This window comes from Malaclemys terrapin, chromosome 1, assembly GCF_027887155.1.
Source record: "Malaclemys terrapin pileata isolate rMalTer1 chromosome 1, rMalTer1.hap1, whole genome shotgun sequence".
In the NCBI taxonomy this organism is placed as follows: domain Eukaryota; kingdom Metazoa; phylum Chordata; order Testudines; family Emydidae; genus Malaclemys; species Malaclemys terrapin.
In genome coordinates, this window is record NC_071505.1 from 149273678 (window position 1) to 149295285 (window position 21608).

General features: G+C 42.9%; 2 protein-coding genes across 3 annotated transcripts in view; one reads left to right on the forward strand and one right to left on the reverse strand.

Moving 5' to 3' along the window:
• CHD1L (chromodomain helicase DNA binding protein 1 like) overlaps positions 1-13586 on the reverse strand; it is a 38133-nt gene extending 24547 nt beyond the window's left edge. For both annotated transcript variants that reach the window (XM_054043439.1, XM_054043428.1), the window contains exons 1-8: positions 13383-13586; positions 10131-10243; positions 9184-9287; positions 6095-6209; positions 4472-4503; positions 2113-2194; positions 664-826; positions 174-329 (exon numbers count right to left, since the gene is read on the reverse strand). In XM_054043439.1, the coding sequence (XP_053899414.1) occupies positions 174-329; positions 664-826; positions 2113-2194; positions 4472-4503; positions 6095-6209; positions 9184-9287; positions 10131-10243; positions 13383-13479 (862 nt within the window). In that variant the 5' untranslated portion in view covers positions 13480-13586. The remainder of the gene's footprint in view (positions 1-173; positions 330-663; positions 827-2112; positions 2195-4471; positions 4504-6094; positions 6210-9183; positions 9288-10130; positions 10244-13382) is intronic.
• A 1454-nt stretch (positions 13587-15040) lies between these two features.
• Positions 15041-21608, forward strand: part of LOC128845129 (uncharacterized) — a 30216-nt gene continuing 23648 nt past the window's right edge. The window contains exons 1-3 of the mRNA XM_054043455.1: positions 15041-15304; positions 15466-15522; positions 20454-20491. Coding sequence (XP_053899430.1) covers positions 15155-15304; positions 15466-15522; positions 20454-20491 — 245 coding nt within the window. The 5' untranslated portion in view covers positions 15041-15154. The remainder of the gene's footprint in view (positions 15305-15465; positions 15523-20453; positions 20492-21608) is intronic.

Here is a 21608-nt window from a genome sequence, read left to right on the forward strand (position 1 = left end):
CTTGCTTATCAAATGATCATTCAGAATACTGAACTAAGCACAATCAGTCAGAGCATGTTCTGAATGCTAATGCATCTCCTATTTCCCCACAAGAGTGCATGGATTTACAAAAGGGAACTAATTTTGCTTTTAAATAAACTGATTAGGTCCAACCCCCCACATGCCCTACTTACCTAGATCTTTCATCAAAATAGCCTTGTAGTATTTTCTCTGCAGGGCTGACATCCCATGATACAGAACCACTTCCACCTTCTTAGGCAGCTCTGCCGCGACCTCAGCCTTTACCCTCCTAAGCAAGAAGGGTTGCAGAAGACTGTGCAGTTCTTTGGCTGTTTGGAAAAAAATGCTGCAGTAAGTGAATTAAGTGTAAAGGAATGTCTTCAGCACTTTATTTTTTTATACAAACATTAATAAAACCTCACACCATCTTGTGAGATGTAAGTATTTTCCCCATTTTATAGAAGGGGAAACTGAAGCAAACTTGGCTGCCTAAAGGTAGGTACCTAAACACATATGAAGGCACCTACATGCTGATGTAGGCAGCATTTTTTCATAGCTAATCAGTTTCAGAGAAAGCAAACCCCAAACTCCCAACACCCAATCCCCTGTTCTAACCAACTGACAGCACTGACCCTCAAGTATGTTTTATGACTCATTACTTGCCTGACTTGCTCTCCTTTTCAATCCCATGGTAACACTGAACAAACTCTTCCACTTGCTCTTTAGGAAAGATGTCAGACTCAATAAAACTGAGTAGGGAGTACAGCTCCTGGAGATTGTTCTGAACAGGAGTACCGGTGAGGAGGAGACTGAAGCCCACTGAAAACTGAAATAAGCAAAAGCAAAGTAAAAGGAACTGCAACATGCAATTGGAATGAAAAGTCACTTGCCACACAAATCCCTTCACTACTCTCTCACTCAACCAAAATCTGACAGTTAGTAGAGAGGCACCTGTAGAACTCCACAACCTCAGTGGAAACCAGCAAACTCAAGATCTGGAGTAATAAATAAACTTACAGGGCCTGACTCTCCTCTCAAACACTCTGGTGTAAATCAGATGCAACTTCTCTGAAGTTAATAGAGTTACACCAGAGCACAAAACATGTATGAGCAAGGGAAGAATGAAGTCCAACGATGGTGCCATTAAAATCTTGATCTCTGCCGCACGATATGCGCAAACCATGTGCACTGTGTTAAATAAGTAGAGCTGGTTGGAAAATTTCTACAAAAATCAAAAGACCAAAATGAAATTACACAAAATCCACACTCTGCTCTCCTGTTTTCAGGCCAGCTCTAATAATGTTGATATTTATCTGCACTGTGCTATTTGCAGCATTCCCTGTACTTAGACTGGGGAACACGGCTACCACTATGGCAAGTTTAATACTACATTAAATTCCCACCAAGTTCAAAATGGGACCTAGGTGAGCAGAATGAAAGTGGGATTGGGGTTATCTTTTAGCATTAACAACGATCATTCTGGAACTAGAAATAAAACAACTCAGAAATAATAGAAAATATTTCCTGGGCATATTCTGCCCTTGAATGTGCTCCTACTAGGGCAGATTTGGATCTGGGACACCTGGGTATGTCGAGAACAACTCCACTGACTTCAATGAAGAGAAGTGACTTAACCAAGGTCACATAGGAAGACCACAGAAATAAACCGGAGGAGTCATGACTCATGGTCCCCTGCACTCACCACTGGACAAGACTTCCAAATTCACAGCTACCTCACTTTGTTGTTTTTAATAATTTATATCAGAAATACAGACTCCCGATGCAGATTGTCACACGGTTGTGATTTAGTGCCACGTCATTTACAGCTTCTTTACATTAATCCTTTTCTCACATTCCTCGAACTTCTGAAGCCCAAACGTGAGCCAGAATGTGAGACAATTTCCAGACTAAGGAGTCCCTGTCCAACATAGGGCCCAATCCATCTGCCACTGAAGACAATGGGAGCCTATCTACTGACTTTGAGAGGAACTGGATCAGGCCCACAGATGAACAAATGTGATGAGGGATAGTGATGACATAAATAATGAACTTGTAGCCTTAAAGGGGAGAAAAGTCCTTTAATTGCTAAAAGGCTGTTGGGCTCTTTTTTACCTCTGAAAGGGTCTTGTGCAGCAGTGAATTCTGGTTTTTCAGTCTCTGGGCTTCATCCACAACCAGGGCAGCCCAGTTAAAACTGTAAAATAAATTAATAGAAAATATTGTTTTCATTTAAAATTCAAATATTTCTCGCCAATGTGAAAGGGTCAATATCAAGCTGTGTCTCTCTACATCTGTACTGGAGATGGCCCTCAACCAAGACCCAGGATCTAAAATCCCCTGAATATCGATGGGGGAGGGGGAAAAATCAGATCTTCACCTAACATTTGCCACTCGTGTGCGTTTCTTGGTGTCATAGATGCCTCGTAGCAATCTATATTTCAAGTTGTAAAACCTTTTCCATTCTCCCCTCTCATTTTCTATCACTCATAACTCTCTGCAACAGTCATCTTTCAAGCCTGAAACTTCCCAGGGCTGTGTGTCTGCCCGAAGACTAACTTTTGGGGATAAAATGAGGGTGGGGACATGGGGAAACAGTTCAGCTGCTTTTGACAGAGTAAAAAAAAAAATTACACTTTTTTCCATTATAAACAAATATTCCCGTGAGCTATTTTTGAACAGCTGGGGTAGAAGTCGGCCATTTCGCAGGGAAACAGACCTGACTGAGAAATACGTCACAGACTTGTTATGGAGGAAGGTGGCTTTCCACTTGGCCAAGTGAGTCTTTGAAAATCACATGCTGAGGATATACAGTATATCATTTGTTTTGCTAAGCTTGTAAAGCACACTAAGGCAGGGTGCACTGCATTCCTACCCACCTCTGTAAAGTGCTCTGAGATCTACAGATGAAAATGTGTGAAGTATTATTATTATTAGTCATATTTTTCAGATGGAACAGTTCAGGCTCAAATAATTTGAGTGACATTTCTTGGAGGCACTGAGGTCTCGTGGGTTAAGCACTGGCCTCAGAACCAAGAGACTGGTCCTGAGGCTGACGTTTATGTGATAACAGGCAAATCACTTAACCTCCCTGACATTCTTTACTCTACATACTGCGCTGATGGTGTAAATTACACAAAACTATAGGGAATTAAGCAGAACGTAATTTGGAACTAAGAGGACTGAATGCATTCTCCATGGTTTTATTTTTTTACAATATACACAAAATGTTTCATAGTGTGTTAATTACCAGCTCAAGACATGGATTCTCCCATGATGTGTTGATCAAACCCTGTATCTTGTCTCTAGCAGTGGCTAATACTTGGTGCTTCAGAGGAGCCCCATCATACACCTGACTAGTTGTGAATTGAGGCTGAAGGGATGAGGTGAGGCAGTTGTTTTTTTGACTCCTACTGAGTCCCTGAAGCATTCATCAGATTGGATTGCCTCCAGAATTCATAACAAAGTGTTTGTATTATGAGGCATCAGCATTAGTGTTATAAGATATCTAAATCCCTTCCCAGTACAAGTACAGCCTTATGTAAAATCTTCTGTGATCATGACAGAAATATCTGCCACTGATTGGATATACTAATAAAATACAGATCTCACCAGAAAGTGAGAGATCTACTCAAAGAGCAATGTTGGACTGGCAATGTGATGTGATACAGTTTAGCTTATGATCCTGTCACGTGTCCACCATATGATAATGCAATTCACTTTCGTCAAAGTTTGTACCTATAATCTAAACCAGCGGTTCTCAACCCACATGCGGCCCAATTAGCACACAGCTGCAGCCCAGCTGTGTGCTAAAGACTGCCTAGCCTGCACAGCAGGGTCTGGGGTCAGGGCTGCCGCCCGGCCCCACACAACAGGGTCCAGGGTCCCTGCTGCCCACCCCGGCACCTGGGGCTCCACTCCTGGCTCCACTCTGTGGAGGGGTCTCTAGGCTGGGGACACTAGGCATAGGGGGCTGTAGGAGGGCTGGAGGGGAACTGTAGTTCTCAACCTGCGACCCAGGTAACACATTGTGGGCCACATATGCGGCCCACAATGATAAATAAGTTGAGAACCACTGATCTAAACTAATGAAGCCACTTTTACCAGAATGTTACACTATGTACTGTCTTCTATTGGTGCTATTGCTTACTCCCTGGGAGATAACCTGGGAGCAAAAATCCACTCACTCCTTTTACGCCAGTTACGTGTGACCATTGCACAACATTTCCTATTTCATCTGCTTGAAAACTGTTCTTTTAGAGGCTGGGGGGAGGGGGGAGGATTTGCTCATGTACAATGTGCCTGAATGTGAAAAGATCCTTCACTGAAAGTTGCTAGAAGAAAAATTCTAATAATCAAAGAAGAGTGTCAATGGCTCATGCGGAACAACAGACATGTGACCTCATATCAATGTGCCTAGACAAACTGTTGACAGACCTATTGTATAAACCCAATAAAATAAAAATTAACTCACAATTTTAGAAATGCTCCATCTTTCAGGCAAATCTGTAATCAAACAAAATCAGTGTTACACACAATGCCTTACAGTTATATAGCACCTCTGAACAGGAGATATCCTGAAGTTATTTACTAATATAACAAACTGATATATAAACAGTTCACAGACAAGGATCACTTCACCAACCCTTGAACTACAGCTGCTTCTTGAGTGGAATATGGCAGCTACTTAACGGCACATAACAAGACTACACAACAGAATAGGAGAGAAAGTGAAAGAAAATCGAAACTTCGGGAAGAATTTAGAGGATGGAACGTAATTAATGGAGTTGCGATTTGGCCTAGACACCCAAACTGCTCTTATGGAAAGAGCCCTGGGATCTATAATGACCACAAGTTGCCAGGACTTAGTTTTAGGTCTCATCGGACATACAATACAAAACACAAGCAGAAAAGCTCAACCAAGAAATATTAAAAGAGACTCTCAAGCTGGGGAAAATGTTCAGCTCTCTCAGCAAAGTCTTTTCACCTCTGTCATGCTTTCTCACGTAATGTTTCTTCCCACATTTGAGAACTAGTGACATTATCTATGTCCCCTCCATGTCCCATTTTACCTCTTCATTGACCCTGCATTAAAATAAGTGATAATGATGAATTTGTGGCATCATAACTACTTGCTAATGTCACAAGCACAAACGCTGTCTACCTTCAAAAAGGAGGAGAAGCTGGGCTGTGTCAAGAAGAAAGCCTTTATTAAAAGCACAGACCTCATCACTGGCAACAGCAAGCAAAGAGAAATACTAGTCAAGTGAATTTATGCATGGCTAGGTAGGACTTTCTCAAGCTTCCTCCAATGTGAAAGTCGCCCTCCCTTTAGTGCCCTCAGGATAAGTATTCTCATAGCACAGACAAGATCAAGGAGGAGTGAGAGTGGAAAGGCGGGCAGGGTCAGAGGGGACAGCATAGGACAAACAGATACGATCTAAGGGGGAAGAGAAAGTGAGAGACCCCAAAACAGGGGAGGGAAAGGAGAGACCCCAAAACAGGGGAGGGAAAGGGGCAGAAGCAATGAAGGAAGGTCAGAGAAATCAGATGGAGGAAGCTAATGGGGAGCTAAGAGGGAGACCTTTCACCACTATTAGATTGATGTAGATGTGTTTGTTTATTTTTAAAAATGGATTGAATGAATGGTGCAAATCACTCCCGTGAGGAGCGATTTATAATGGAGATTTTTATTTTCCCCTCAAGAATAATTAAGCAACAGAACACTGTTTTAATAACTGCAGGAGAGGCCAAAGCAGCAACTAAGGGCCCAATCCTATTCCAGCTGGCTCCAATCCTGCTCCCATTGGCACCAGTAAGAGCAAGACTGGGTCCTAATCATGGGCTCTGTTCAGCACTCCTTATTCAGCTCAGACTCCTATTACCTTCAATGGGAGTTTCACTGGAGAAAGGCCTGAGAACGGGTTTCTATCTGAGTAAGGAATGTGGAATAGGACCCTACAGCAGCCATTGAATGGGATGAAGGGGAGGGTAAATACAAGCAGAAACCTCCACTAAATGTGATTGTTCAGAGGCTCTGGATAGAAATGAAGCTGTGTCCCGCACACAAGTAATGCTCTTGCCCGCTGACAAGTACCTCATATGTAGTTAACAGCACGTGGAAATGAGAATGCGCTTTCAGGTCCCACTGCAGCTTGGCCCTTTCCTCCTTGTCTCCTGCATATGCCACATAGGAAAGACCTGGAGCAAATCTGTTTTAATTATAAAAAAAAAAAAAAAAGTAGTGAGCTAGGCCAGGCTTTCATGTAAATAAAAGACGTAGTCTGCTTTGAACCCAGACTATCAAACAGTGTATAAACCAGAGAAAGGCCAAAACTGCAAACTCAGATCCAAACACCTTGAGGTTTTGGAGGATGGGATTTGGATTCAAGTCTCTGACTCTAAATATACCCAGATGGGTTTGGAGCCAGGCTGGATCCTATTTTGTGGTTCTGGTTGGAGGAGTCCAAACACCTTATGAGAATGGCTACTCTCTCATGGCTCCTGATGCTCCAGATGGGAAACCTTATGACAGCGACCAGTCTCATGGGATTTCCACCACACTGAGCTGAAAAATCTGATAAAAAGGCAGCAAGATTTTGGTTTTGCCACACCTGAGCCTCAGCCATGATTCAGCCTCCAACCTGCACCTCGAGAGCAAACCTAGCGCTAAGATCCAAAAGTCCCCCCATTCCATCTGCAACGTAGAGCTCCTTTAAAGCAATAAGTTCCCATGGGTGTCAGCAGGAGGCTGGCTCTATCCCCAGATTACCTGCAGAGAACAATCCTGCAATGCACCACACCCCCGCCATATCCCACTGAAGTCAAGTTCATAGCACCCAGTCCATAGCTCTTTACTTTCACTGAAGTCAATGGGAATTTTTCCCTCAGCAAGTAGTTCGGGTATGAGCCCAAAACTCCCCAATCCAGAAGATCCACTGGTACCCAGCTCTGCACAGGGCACAACTATCCCCATAGTCTTTATAAGCTGGAGAGAGAAGGAGGTAAGAAATACTGTGAAAGCAGAGTTAGGGGAGTCATGATAATGGAATTCTCTCTGACTTCCCACCAAAACCATTTGCTTAGCTCCCCTCTTGGACAGATAGTCACTACTTGTCTATATTATTAATTTAAACATATTGGATCCATATTTCCCCAGCCATCCCCTAGATAAAGAAATTCTGTCTAAACTGCATCTATTCACTCTCCTGAGAAATTGTTAAGCTCCTGCAAACCCTCTGAAGTCCTCTCCTCCCCTTCTGATCCTAATCCTCTGACCCTCCCTCAGGGTCATACCTTGGGCCCTGCACATTCAGTACATCAAATGCACATGAAAAGTCTGTGTTATGTGAGCAGCGGTAAGGGTGTTTGTCATGCCCAATTTGTGCATGCATAGAAGTGCATGCTTCTGTGTGCAGACTTAATAGTTTGGACCTTATCCTTCACTCAAGAAAAGCTCTCATGACCTTCAATGAGATTCTGCCTAAGGGATGTTGAGCATGGAGATTACAGCCCAAAACAATAAAAGCAGGAAAGTGCACACTGGAGTTGGGCCATAGATCACCCAATATCATCATCATTGGTAACGTTTATATAGGGGACAATCCAATGCACCATAGTGGTGTAAGGAATAGGATCTGCTCATTGTGAATGGTGCTGTTTTGTGCCATAGCTTTCACAGACTGATAAATTCTAAAGCCAGAAAGGATGACTACAATAATCTAGGCTGACTTGCATAATGCAGGCTGTAGGGCTTCTCTGAAATAATTCCTGTTTGAACTAGAGCATATTTTTTTTAGAAAGAGACAGGGTGGATAAACATCAATAATTTTGAAAAAAACATGGATTTTTTTACTTAAATACATTTTTTAAAGTTAAATTTGAAATTATGGCAATATATGTTAAGGTCCAAACTTACTATGATCTACTAAAATCATTTAAATTACATAAAAAATATTAAGTAGTACATATTCGCTCCTGAAGTTTTAAGTCAAACCCCTGAAATGGTAGAAGTCACTGGCTAAGCACCTGGAACCAAAAATTGTTGAAGTGCTTTTGACAGCTGTAGTCTCTTCTGTAAGTACAGAGAGAATATTTTCTTCATTTCAGTTTATTCAATTAATTTATTTCAATGACTAGTTCATTTAAAGTTAAAAAACTGATTGGGAGTTGAAAAAGCAGGAAAGCTGGTTTTCATCTTCCAATCTATGAATCAAAATGAGGTGTGAGAGGGTCAGACCTACTAGTTCAAAAATCTTGAAGAATATGGAGACCAGAAAGAATCACTTAAATTCACTAACTAGTGATTATTATTATTTGTATAACTGTAGCACTTAGCCACAGCCGGTGAATAATATTTCCTTTTTTTAATAATCAGTATTAATTGCAAAATGTGTTTTGATACATTTATTTTTTTCCTTATGTATCCAGCACATTTAAGGTATTTTTATCTAGCTAATTAAAACAAATGCACTATGCTGTTTTTGTAGATTTTTAATTGAATTCCAATTTCCATCCATATAGAGCTTGACACAAGTCACAAGAAAGAAATTAATTAGCATCTAGTAAATAAGAACTGCATCATTCACCATGTTCTCACATAATAAAAATGTAAATATTAAGAATCTGAATAAATATATGGTAAACCATATAATTGCTTAAATAAATGTGTATAGATATAAGGTATCCTCCTGGTTAGCAAAAAGGAGTACCAAATATAGTACAGAAACTATATTTAGTTGAAAGTCAATATATTTTAATGTTTGCCAACTGCTGGGAATGAAGCTCTCTTTAGGGAAATAAGTAAAAAGAACAAACACAAAACAAGAATAAAATAGTTGATTTAAATCAAGGTTCCCTGCTTGCTAATTAAAATCATGATTAAAATCAGAGTTTTAAATTGCTTTTCTTTAAGAAAAACATCCAGTCATCCAATTTGGAAGTTTCAATGGCTGCATTTCCATAAAAACAAAACAAAACAAAACAAAAACCCCACACGTGGGTGACTGAGCATATTTTAAGAGGACCTTTGCAACTATGGTTGCCAGCCTCCAGGATTGTCCTGGAGTCTCCAGGAATTAAAAATTATGTCGTGTGGAGAAACCTCCAGGAACACATCCAACCAAAATTGGCAACCCTATCTGCAAATAACAGAAATAAGATGATGATACAATTGCTGAGGCTTACCTCTCCAGCTCCTCCTTCCAGTTGCTCAACACAGATAGAGGACAAAGAATCAGAAATGGCCTTTTGTTTAACTTTCCAGTCAAATAAACAAGCAGAGCGATAGTCTAGAACACACATGAACAGACAAAGAGGAGATTATTTTCCAATAACTAGAAATAGACTCAAACCATAGCCCTGTATCTAAACACACCCACGGCCTCCCAGCTGGCCCCTGCAGGTTCTCTACAGCAAAACAGGACCATAAATAAATAAAAAATCCAAAATCTAAAGAACTCTAGACTATGGAAAAGTTTAGGTCTGAATGCCGCAGCTCAGACCCAATAATCCCCTCCCACAAGAATCTTCTCTCTCACAAGGACAGAAGTTTATCTACTCTATGTCAATGTTTAAAACAATTCACTTGTTATTTAAGATGCACGGAATATTGTCAGATGAAAATACACATCAGACTCATTCTCCAAAACTTGCAAGACTTATTTTGAAAAATGTTGTCACAAAAAATCAATATGAAAAATCTACAAGTTTTACCCATCTCTGACCTAGAACTGAACTTCATAAAACAATCTACTCAGACTTGCATCAAAGTGACATCACCATTATATTGACAGTATGTTGTTTTTACTACTTAATGGGGGTGTCTCATGTATGGCCATCATTACTTTTATCCACAATGTTCAGTGCAATGTCTCCTGACAGAAGATCATTTTGCCTTAAAATAAAAATAAAATAAATAAAGTCCTTACTGGGTGTTACTCAGGCAAAACCTTTACTGAGGTCAAAGGGAGTTTTGCCTGAGTAACCACTAAAGGAATCAAGATTTAGGCTTTAATCCTTTAAATATGCACTTCAGAATTTGATCCTTGGTATTTTTCTGCCTCTTGTAGGAATGACTGGGAAAACAGAAATTTGGCCAAGTTGTTTTTCTACATAGTAATGAAAAAATGCACCTGACAAGTCTTTCCGAGACCCATCTCGTCACCCAGGATGCAGCCGTGCTGAATGTCGTAGCACTGTACTAGCCACTTTACTCCTTCCATTTGGTAGGAACGGAGTTGGATACCTAGAAATAAAAGTAAATATTGTGTAAAGCTACATCCTCCTGTAATGCAATTTACATGGCATTACATCCAGAGACTGTGCAGAATATGCCTGCCAGCCTGCCCGTCCGCCAACCCAGAGCACATAGCATTGGTACTTCACCGGTGGCACTGGCTGCAAATACGTTTTCAGGTGGAGTTTAAGGCACTGGTTTTCACTAATAAATCCCTAAATGAGTTGGGACCTGCCTGCTTTGTAGATCGTCAAACTCTTGCAACTGAGATCAGTGGAGGAGATGCTGAACTGGTGCATTTCCTCAAATTGAACAGGAGGGAAATTCTTGAGTGGAATTTTCCATGATGGGGTTCTCAACTTTGGAACTTACACCCCCTGCACCCCCGTCTGCCAGGGTGCAGCTTTGTTAACCTACGACAAAGCTCATCTTTTCTCGCTGGTGTTTGGGGATGGAATTATTGGCAACAAATTGAGGAATAGGGTAGTCTAGTACAGTAGTTCTCAACCAGGGGCCCCTAGGGGGCCTCGAGCAGGGGGGCCTCCGAGTAGGGCCAGCATTAGACTTGCTGGGACCCAAGGCAGAAACCTGAATCCCCACTGCATGGGGCTGAAGCCCAGGTTCCTAAGCCCTTCCACCCGGGGCTGAAGCCTGAGCTATGTAGCTGCATGGGGCCCCAGGCAATTGCCCTGCTTGCTACCCCCTAAGGCTGACTGGCTTTTCTATGCAGAAAACCAGTTATTATGGCACCGGTGGGCGTGGAGTTTTTATAGCATGTTGCGGGGTGGGGGGAGCTCCGAAAGAAAAAGGTTGAGAACCTCTGGTCTAGTGAGTTTATTACTACTGATGCTTTGTTATTGTGAGTTTTATGCATTGTAAAAAGCACCTGGAGCTTTCTGTATGGATGCTTCTTGCTAGATGAGTTTTAACCAAAATAGAAATAAATCCCCACACTCCCAGATTTCTTTAGCATCCTCCTCTGTAGTCATCAATTGTGCTACATGTAGCTCTGTTCATACTCACTGAAGACATTAATATTACAGATCTTGATAAGGTGATTGTATTGAACTGTCTTTGTGCCTGCCTACATTGGGGGTGGAGGATGATTCTGTGGTTAAAGCACAGGACCGGGGGGAGGGGGAAGAAGAGCTGGGCTCCATTCTAAACTCTGCCAGAAACTCCCCACATAACATAGGCCAAAGTCACTTAGAACACAATTTTCAGGAACATCAACTGAATTGTTATCCAGTTTGAGACATCTAGGCCAAGATTTTCAAAAGTGGGCGCCTAAAGTCAGGCCCTGTACACCTCTACCCCGATATAATGCGACCCGAAAGAACACGAATTTGGATATAACACGGTAAAGCAGTGCTCCAGAGGGGCAGGGCTGCGCACTCCAGTGCATCAAAGCAAGTTCGATATAATGCAGTTTCACCTCTAACGTGGTAAGATTAAGGTAGGTAGAGGTGTATTTAAGTGCCTAAATGTGGATTTTGGCGCCTCTGTGGAAATCAAATATATAGTCAGACACTTTAAAATGCAGCCTCATTTTCAACACAGGCCATTTATTTAGGCGCTCAAATACGGATTTAAGTGTCTAACGTCAGGCTCCCACTCTTGAAAGTCTTCGTCTCAGCATTTACTATGGTGTGTTAATCATTTCTAAACAAGCTATTTGCCGGATTTTCTATATTTAAAACAGGGTAGGGCACAGTAAAGGCAAGTGTTGTATTGTAGCCGCCACTGCAAAGCAATGTACATTTATATTCACAACATAAAAACAAAAATTAATTAAAGACTCCTGTATTCTTTTCTTCAATGCCTTGGCTTCGATACTGTGACCCACACCTTAATTCCTTGCTATAAAGCGTGAAACCTCTCCCACTGCCTCCATGAAAGACCCAGAGAGTGGATTGAAATATAGCTCCCAACTGTGATGTAGAGCGTGCAAACAAGCCGACTGGAGAATTGCTCTGCAGTGGATTATAATAAATAATACTTTCCCTTCACTAGCACCTGCCACCAAAGGAGCAGAAAGCACCTTACACCTGTTGAACAAGCTTCCAAGCCTACTTTGAGGTAGGTGAGAATTATCCTCATTTCACAGACAAGGAAACCTAGGCACCAATAAATGAAGGGACTTGTTCACAGGAAGTGTTGTAGAAGAGTCAGGAGTGGAATCCAGGAATTTCCAACGCCTGAGCTCTAACTAGAGAGTCAAGAAGCAGGTTGATTAACTACAACCTGGGAGAGTTAGAGATATAGCAAATGGGTTAGGGAACCATTCTCTACAGTAGGGAAACAGAGAATAGGAGCAAATGTAAAGTCTCATACCAAAACCAGCCTCCCTCCAAAAAGTCTCTATATTATTGTAAATCTTTAGTGTAAGTGTTAACTGATTGCAGTTGATTGGAACCAAGAAAAAAAATAAACATAGCATTGTGGCAGATTGTATTTTATTTCCAGGGAGAGTGAGACACTGGAATGTTAAATGTGGATTTATTTCTTTTCTGCAATTTCCTAACATTACAATAATCTTCATTTTGGAAATGCTGATGGTAGAAAAATAGTTCTTGCTTTTTAGGATATTGTTTTAGAAGACAAAACCAGGTGGCTGTTATTTTTAGAGCCTGTCCCCCTGCCAAAATGAAGGAGTGTCCCCCTTTTTAAATTTACTATGTAACATTTCAAACTTTTTTTTTGTGTACAGCTACCTTCTCCAAGCTCCAGGGAGCTGGACAGTTTCCATAGGAAAACATAAAAGAGAAGTTTATTTGATTTAAAAATAAATCTTAACCATAAAAATGGGCAGAGTAAACCAAATTCTAGTTTACACCAGTGTAATCCCAGAATAACTCCACAGAACCAAATTCTGCTCTTAATTACAACACTGCCTGACTAGGTTAGCTAGAGAACTGCATTAACTGTAGTGGAGTTTGTTTACTGACAGCAGACCCTGCCCCAGTTCTACTACCCAGTTCTAAGCCACCTCTCACTGCTGTAGGGAGAAGAGCTGCCTGCGGGCTCACCCCAGTTCACACACACCATGTGCCCGGGGCACTGACACCCTCGGGATCAGCAAACCCTTCACTTACTTTACCCTACAAACAAGTAACTTCTTCTGACAGCTCAAGCCATCCCCACTAACCTGTCAGACCCCATTGGTGCAAGTCCTTCTCTTTAACGCCTGGCCCGCCCGTCCTTGCTGTGGGTTTATTGCACAGGGCCTGGAAGAAGTGAGACATCGCGATCTACAAATACTCCTCCCTTAGGGTGCTACCCCATCGGTTCCCCACAGCGCTGCTCTGTCCAGCCAGGCCAGCAGCAGTTACAGGAAACCCCCTCTGACCGAGCAGAATTGTCCCGGAAGGATGCAAGTCAGAGTAATTATGTCATTGGCTGATTGAAGCACGGTCTTTATGCAGATCCTCCCTGCAGTCTTGGATTGGCTGGTTTCACAAGACGAGGTCCCTCATTGGGTAGACACAGCTCACAGCTGTTGATTGGATGAGTGGCTGGACTGCTGTAGCACTTTTCTTGGCACGGCGCCTGGGATGCTATTTCCATGCAAGCTAGCTCTGCAGGTGTGCAAAACTACAGGTGCTGGAACTCGGGGTGTTACTGCACCGACTGGCTTGAAGTGGTTTCCATCATACAGGCTTTTACAGTTTGGTTCAGTGGCTCTCACCACCTCTATGCAAAACCGCGTAAGAGCTTCAACTCACAACATAGCTGTTTAGGAGGGGAATTTGCAAAGCTACAGGATTTTTCACTCACTCCAGGTTTCTTGTCTGACTTCTGAAATAAAGAGATGAAAACTCGCTTTATAACACACTGCATTTCCCTAGCACTTTCCATCAGAGCATCCCGAAACTTATCAACTAGTAACCGTCATTAAAAAAGTCACAGGAAAAAACGTTTAAAACATTAATCTTTGTGACAACTGTATTTACTCTTATTTTTTTCTGTTTTTATCGCTTTTTTTCCCCTCTGCCTCATTACTATGGGAAAAACACATAATGGAGAAAAGGGACTGGGCCATAAGCCTGCTAACAGCTGTGCACCTGCTTAACTTTATACATGGGAATTGTTCCATTGAGATCAATTGGTCTTCAAACAATAATGGTAATCAGGTGATTAATCGAAGGATTAGGGCTATGCAAAGTTTTGCACACAACTATATCGTAAAAGAGTTGGGGCTTTATTGACTATACAGGGGAAACAGTGACACCGACTGTGCACTAAGTGCTACCTGTGAAATTGGGGTTTTTTTTTTCTCATTTACCCCTACAAACTGCGTTCACTTCCCCTGCAACCCGCCAGTGCAATCCACCACCGCGCGTCCCCTTCAACCTCCTATGAGCAACATCACGCTGCGTTTTTCCCGTCCCTGGGCAATATACACCCAACCCTCCTGTGGTCACTCCCCCTTCAACCTGCTGCGGACCCTGCCCTATTATATCCCCTGTGCAACACCTCCGCTGCGTTCCCTTTCCTGGGCAACCCCCCACCCCGCTGCATCCCCTTATTATCCCTTCACTGTGCAACCCCACACTGCATTTCCTTAGCCCTTCCGTGTGCACCTCTCTGGGCAACCTGCCCTTTGCATTCCCTCACCCCTTCCCTGTGCAACCTCCCAGCTGCACAGATCCTTTCTCTCCCTCCTCTTACAATCCCCCCGCCCAGTGTCACGCCCCACTGCATTCGCTCCCCCTTCAGCCCCCTCCCCCCCGCGAAACTCCTCCCGCTTGGCTCTTCAGCCCCTCCCTGCGCTGCAAAGCCCCGTGCACAGCGCGTCTCCTCCTCCCCCCGTGCACACGCCTTGCGTCGCCTCCCCGCGCCTGTCCCTGCCTCGGCCTGCCCCCGGGCGCTGCGCTGCGCCGCGCCGCCCGCTGCTCCTGGAGGCTGCTCCGGATCATCATGGCGCCGCTTCTGCTCTTGCTGGCGGTCGCGCTCCTGCTGTTGTATCTGGGCTTCGTGCGGCGCAGCACCGGGTCCCCCCGCACCGCCTTCCGCCGCCGAGAGCCGGGCCGGGCCGGGGACAGCGATCCCCCGCCCCCGCGGGACGCAGTAAGGGCATGGGAGTGGGGTCGAGTAAAGGGGGGTTTGCTTCCCGTCTCAGCGGTGGGGTTGGGGTGTCTCCCCCGGGGGCGAGGAGGCTCCATCCACCCATCCCCGCCCTGCGCCAGCCTCCCCGCCCGCAGCACTTCTCTCTCTCTGTCTCTCCCCAGTGGGGTCCCCCGCTGTCCGGCTTCCCGCTGCGCCTCTTTGTCCATGTGGCTAACACGGTGAGTACCTGCCCTGCGCCGGGAGCCCCAGCCCAAGAGGGGCTGCGGAGAGCCCGCCCCGCCCCAGTAATAATGGGATTTGGCACCTATGTCAGTTGCCAGCTGCTTTACAGCTGTTATTGCTGACAGTCTCCCCTTCTCCAGGGAGGCAGATCTGAATTAACCCCATTTGATAGAGAGAGGCGAGGCGTCCAAGTAAGGAGACGTTAAAGCTTTGTCTTCACGAGGGTGAAGACAATTTTTTAAACCTTTATTAAGCTAACCTCCATCAAAATCCTAGTGAGGACAAGGCAACTGTAGAACTACAATGTCGGGCAGGTCAACACATAAAACACTGCAGCAGACGGCTGTAGGTCTGGAGTGAAGATGCTCCTACCCGCAGGATGAGAGAAAGCTCTCCCCTCAATGTAGTTAATCCATCTCCCCCAGTGGTACCTATGTTGGCAGGAAAAGCTCTCCAATTGACACAGTGCTATCTTGGGGGGAGGGGGAGGGTTAGGCCAGTATAAATATGTTGCTTGGGGGTGTGGCTTTTTCACACACCTGAACAATATAGTTATACCAATATAGGTCTCCTAGTGTAGACCCGACCTTAGTTTAGACATGCTAAAAATACATCTTTTTTGCCTCTTGTGAACACAGCCTAAATGTTTAGTTCTTTAGTTTGTGATAGATTTGGGATTAGAAATAAATAGATTCTTAACTTCCAGTGCTGTGCTCAGACCACTTAACACCACTTCTCTAATGCTACGGCTAGATGGGATAAAGGATGCTGTTGGCATGAAACTCATTAGAATTGAATACAATCATAGAAATGTAAACCTGACCGGGACCTCAAGAGGACTTCAGGTCCAGCCTCCTGCACTGAGGCAGGACTAATTAAACCTAGACCATCCCTGACAGGTGTTTGTCCAACCTGTTCTTAAAAACCTCCAATGATGTGGATTCCACAACCTCCTTTGGAAGCCTGTTCCAGTCCTTAACTTCGGTATCCTTACAGTTAGAAAGCTTTTCCTAATATCTGACCTAAATTTCCATTACTGAAGATTAAGCCAATTACTTCTTGTCCTATTTTCAGTGGACACAATAATTAATCTCCGTCCTCTTTATGACAGCCCTTAACATATTTGAAGATTATCGGGTCCCCCTCAGTTTTCTTTTCTCAAGACTTAACATGCCTAGTGTTTTTTTTTTTTTTTTTTTAAACCTTTCCTCATAGGTCAGGTTTTTTAAACCTTTTATTACTTTTGTTGCTTTCCTCTATATTGTCTCCAGTTAATCCTCATCTTTCCTAAAGTGTGGTGCCCAGAATTGGAAACGTTACTCCAGCTGAGGCCTCCATGTAGAACAGGACAATTACCTTCTGTGTCTAATATACAACATTCCTTAATGCACCCCAGAATGATATTCGTCCTTTTTGCAACTTCATCACATTGTTGACTCATACTCAGTTTGTCATCCATTCTAACCCACAGATTTTTTTCAGCACTGTTACCATCTAGCCCCCTTTTGTTGTGCATTTGATTTTTCCTTCTTTAGTATTTATCTTCATTGCATTATATGTTGTTGATTTCAGACCAATTCTCCAATTTGTCAAGGTTGTTTCTAATCCTGTCCTCCAAAGTGCTAGCAACCCCACCCACCTTGGTGTCATCTGCAGATTTTATAAACATACTTTCCATTCCATTATCCAAATCATTAATGAAAATATTAAATGGTACTGGGACTGATAACAATTGATAACTACTCTTTTGAGTAAAATCTTTCAACCAGTTGTGCACCCACTTTATGGTAACTTAATCTAGACAATGTTTCCCCAGTTTGCTTATAAGAATGTGATGTGGGATTGTATCAAAAGCCTTACTAAAATGAAGATGTATCACATCTACTGGGTCCCCATATCCACATGGTCAGTAACCCTTTCAAAGAAGGAAATTAAGTTGCTTTGGCATGATTTGTTTTGACAAATTGATGCTAGTTATTCCTTATAACCCTGTTATCCTCTAAGTGCTTACAAACTAACTGTTTAATAATTGATTCCAATATCTTCACAGCTATTGAAGTTAGGCTTACCAGTCTATAATTCTCTGCGTCCTTTGTGTTCCCCTTTCTTAAAGAGAGGTACTGTATTTAACCTTCTCCAGTTTTCAGGGACCTCACCTGTCCTCTTTGAGTTCTCAAAGATAATTGCTAACAGTTTCAAGATTGCTTCATCTAGTTCATTAAGTACCCTAGGATGATTTTCATCAGACCTTGCTGACTTGAATACATCTAACTTACCTAAATCCTTTCTCTAAGTTATCAACAACATGGCTAAACTATTAAAACTGTAAGAGTGTTGTAAATATCATTTATGATTTGCATTACAGTACATCTAGAAGCCCTAGTCTGGGATCAGTCCCCCATTGATTTTGGTGCTGTGTTCTCTCTCGCTCTGTCTCTCTCTCAAAAGATGGTCAATGCCCCCAAAGCATTTAATAATTTACTTTCTGCATTTGACAGTTGCACTTTGATTCTCATGTCCTATTTTTGATTGATTATATAGCACCAGCTGTCTGTGAAATGCCTAGCAAAAAAAATTGGGTTTCCAGCACTGCAGGGGAAATTTTATTTATTTATTTGTTTGTTAGTTTTCATTGGAATAAGAATAAAAATCGCCTTGTGGGAAAGCCATTCCTTAAATTTGTGTAAACTCTTGCATATCCCTTCTTTTTAAAACAACTTCTACATTTTAGTCCCAAAGTTAGTCAGTGGGAGGACACAGAGGAGTGTTTTACAATTTAAAAATCCAATATTTTTCCCTCACTATTCATAATTGCTGCTTGGAAGAAGAAAATGGGGATCTCTGTTGAGTGGGACCAAATCCAGCTAGCTTCACTCACACAAGTAATCATGTTGAAGCCAGGGGGGCTATTCACATGAGTAAAGTGATCAGGATTTGTCCATTTCTGCAGCTCATGCACTGCAATTCTTTGAGAGATCGCACAGACCTAGGCTCCTGTAACAAGAATGGCCAGTTTAATGGGTTGACTGTCTGAAAAGTACTCTGATCAAGCTTTACCAGCGCAGATGCTGGTAGGTAAACAAAGCAGTGAACAGTACCAGTTTGCACCGGGAAGTTCACCAGTCTAGTTACCTAAGGTTTGTCAGTGAAAACATTTTGGAATAAAACAAACTTCACCCCTTTAGAATAGTCATTTTCCTGCTCTGTGCAGGTTTAGAGGACATGGTTATTTAAAACACCGGTGACTGATTGGTATTACTACAATGGTGGGGCGTGTTTTTTAAGAAAAAAGCTCAGTGTGGAGACAGACATTCTCTAGGGCCCCATGACAGGTAAATATTTGTTTACAATACGTTCTGAACTCCTTGGGGAAATCCTGCAGCTGAGGCCAAGTATAAAAACCCTTTCCACATGGAAAAAATCATGACATTCCAGCTGCTTATGACTTTACTGTAAGCAGATGACAGAGAATCCACCATCCAAACAGTGCAATCTCTCCTCACCAGTTTCCTGAGAATTTTTAAGCTCTTCTTGGTTCATTGATTTATTCCTACCTCCCTGGCTGCTCCTGATCTCTTCTCTGATCCTGGCACAACCATGTGATTTGTGCACCGCAGAATGCTGATAGGGATAAGTGACTGACCCCCAGTTTAAGGTGATCTTGATATGTGCCCAGACAGAACACACATTTGCCTGAGCTCCAGAATAGGTTTTTGTAAAATGTTTTACTTTTACAACATATTGGGGTAGCAGCTTTCTTCTTAAAGCTATGTACAAAGAGCTATTGCCAGAGCTACATAAATTACACCTCCCTTCCCACCACGTTTAATTGTGTGGCTTGTTCCTGAGCTTGACAACTGCAGGGAAGGGGAAGTAGCTACAGGGAATTTTTCTTAATGGAGCTGTCTTTATAGCTAAAACACAGGATGGAGAGCCAGGATTCTCTTCCCAGTTCTGCCACTGACTTGCTGTGTGCCGTTGGGCTAGTCGCATTGCCTCTCTGTGCTTTAGTTTCCCCATATGTAAAATGGAAATGAAAATATTTCCAAACCTCACAGGGGTGTCTTAGGGGTTTAATCTTTGTTTACATTTGTAAAACATGTTGATATCTCAGAAATAAGGAGCTATTATAAATACAAATTAATAATTTAGTCTATTAATCTTTTCTACCTTTTTACCTAAATGCAGGAATAAGAGACGCCTGCAGAAAATTTCAGCATATTTTTCCCTACCCTGAGTTCTGTCAATAATTAATTTTTAAGCACAATCGTGTACTGTTAAATCAGGGCAGAACATGACTGATCTCTGGAATCGTTAATATTGCCACATTAGCAAAGGCATAAAGATAGAGCTTGAATGCCTTTGTTCCCAGTGTGGAACATTTACATTTCTAATGCTTTACTGAGATGACTAGGTTGAGGAAGGGGAGCAGGTTCACTGGTGTATCAGGGCAACAGAGTATTAATGGCATTGTGAAAGCTCCTTGCAATGGATTAAATAAGATAGAAACTTTATAACTCTTTTATTCAGAGTTTGTGTTTTGCAGAAAGCTACAAGGATTGTGGATGGAACTTACAGATTTCTTGTGGCTGACTTGACTTTTTTTTGTTTCCAGTCTGTGAGCACGTGGCTTTTGGGATTGTCGGTCTCTGAAGAATGGGTATTGATGGATTTTGGCTAGTGAATGGAAGGAACATATATCAGGAATGTTCAGGATTCTGTAAATGTGGACCAAATTTATGGTTTGACAGTTTCCCTTTAAGGATTGCATGAATGGAATTCTCGTATATTTGGTTTGTATTATAATTTCCTTTATAGTATAGAGCTCCCCACAGCTAGCGCTCCCAGTTGCGGGAGAGAGGAGCTAAGGTAAAATTAGCTGTCAACTAATTCTACCTGTTTTTCATCCTCTTCTCTTCTCTTCTAGGCTTTCGGGCAGTTTTGTGTAATGCCGCTTTTACTGAGGTAAGAGTATGTTCCATATCTGCACTCTGAGGTTTTGCATTGTTAACAAATCTGGGGTATCTGCAATGACCTCTTTAAAGGGGGAGTCTGTAATTTGGGATTTTCCTTGGGGCCCTGAGGAGAGTGGGCAGAACTATTGAGCAGAGGCCGTGGTGTTTGCTGGCATTTTCTTTAATTTTTCTAATTTGATGACATTCAGATTTTCTATCAGGGAAGATTTAACCCTTTCTTTTCACAGCCAACCTTGTGCTTGGAAACTTCCTTTGGGTTGCCTCTCTGCCATCTCATATGTTCTTACTAAAGAGCAATCTCCTCTTTCTCAAAGTTCAGGGGCATACCGATCCGACGTTTTTGTTCACCTGTAGCAGGGGCAGGAGAGCAGTAAGGGGCTGTGAAAGATTTCCAGGGTACAACCTGAAACCGTGGGACTTCTGTGCCCCCTTAACTCTCCAGCCTGGGCTGTCTCTCATGATGCTTTGCCAGTGACAAGCAGCAAACCCCTCCAGATGCTGCAATCACAGTTGACAGCATACAGGTACACACCCAGCTAAATTGCATGAATGCTCTCTCAGCCACTCATGAACTATACAGAGGGAGACACCAGCAAATCCCCCTAGCTCTGCATCCCCAGAATTGTACCTTCTTATGCTGGGGAGGAGGGATAACTCAGTGGTTTGAGCATTGGCCTGCTAAACCCAGGGTTGTGAGTTCAACCCTTGAGGGGGCCGCTTGGGGAGCTGGGGCAAAATCAGTACTTGGTCCTGCTAGTGAAGGCAGGGGGCTGACTCAATGACCTTTCAAGGTCCCTTCCAGTTCTAGGAGATGGGATATCTCCATTATATATTTTTTTCTTCATTTTCCAACTCCGCAAACCTGTTCCTGAGCGCTCTTTCTCCTTCACTAGCTCGTCTTTTCCTCTGCCTGGTTCTCGTAGTCACATGCTTCCACTGTCCTCTTTCCTCACCCAGCAGTCTCCCCTCAGAGTTCTTTAGTCCTGCTTCCATCTGCAAGTCTGAGCTTTTCCCTTCAGCCTCCTCATGTCTTTGCTCCATCATCTGCTCGAACCCCCTTCTAAACTCAATCAGAGTTTCCACCTGCATCTCCAATCCTCAGATCA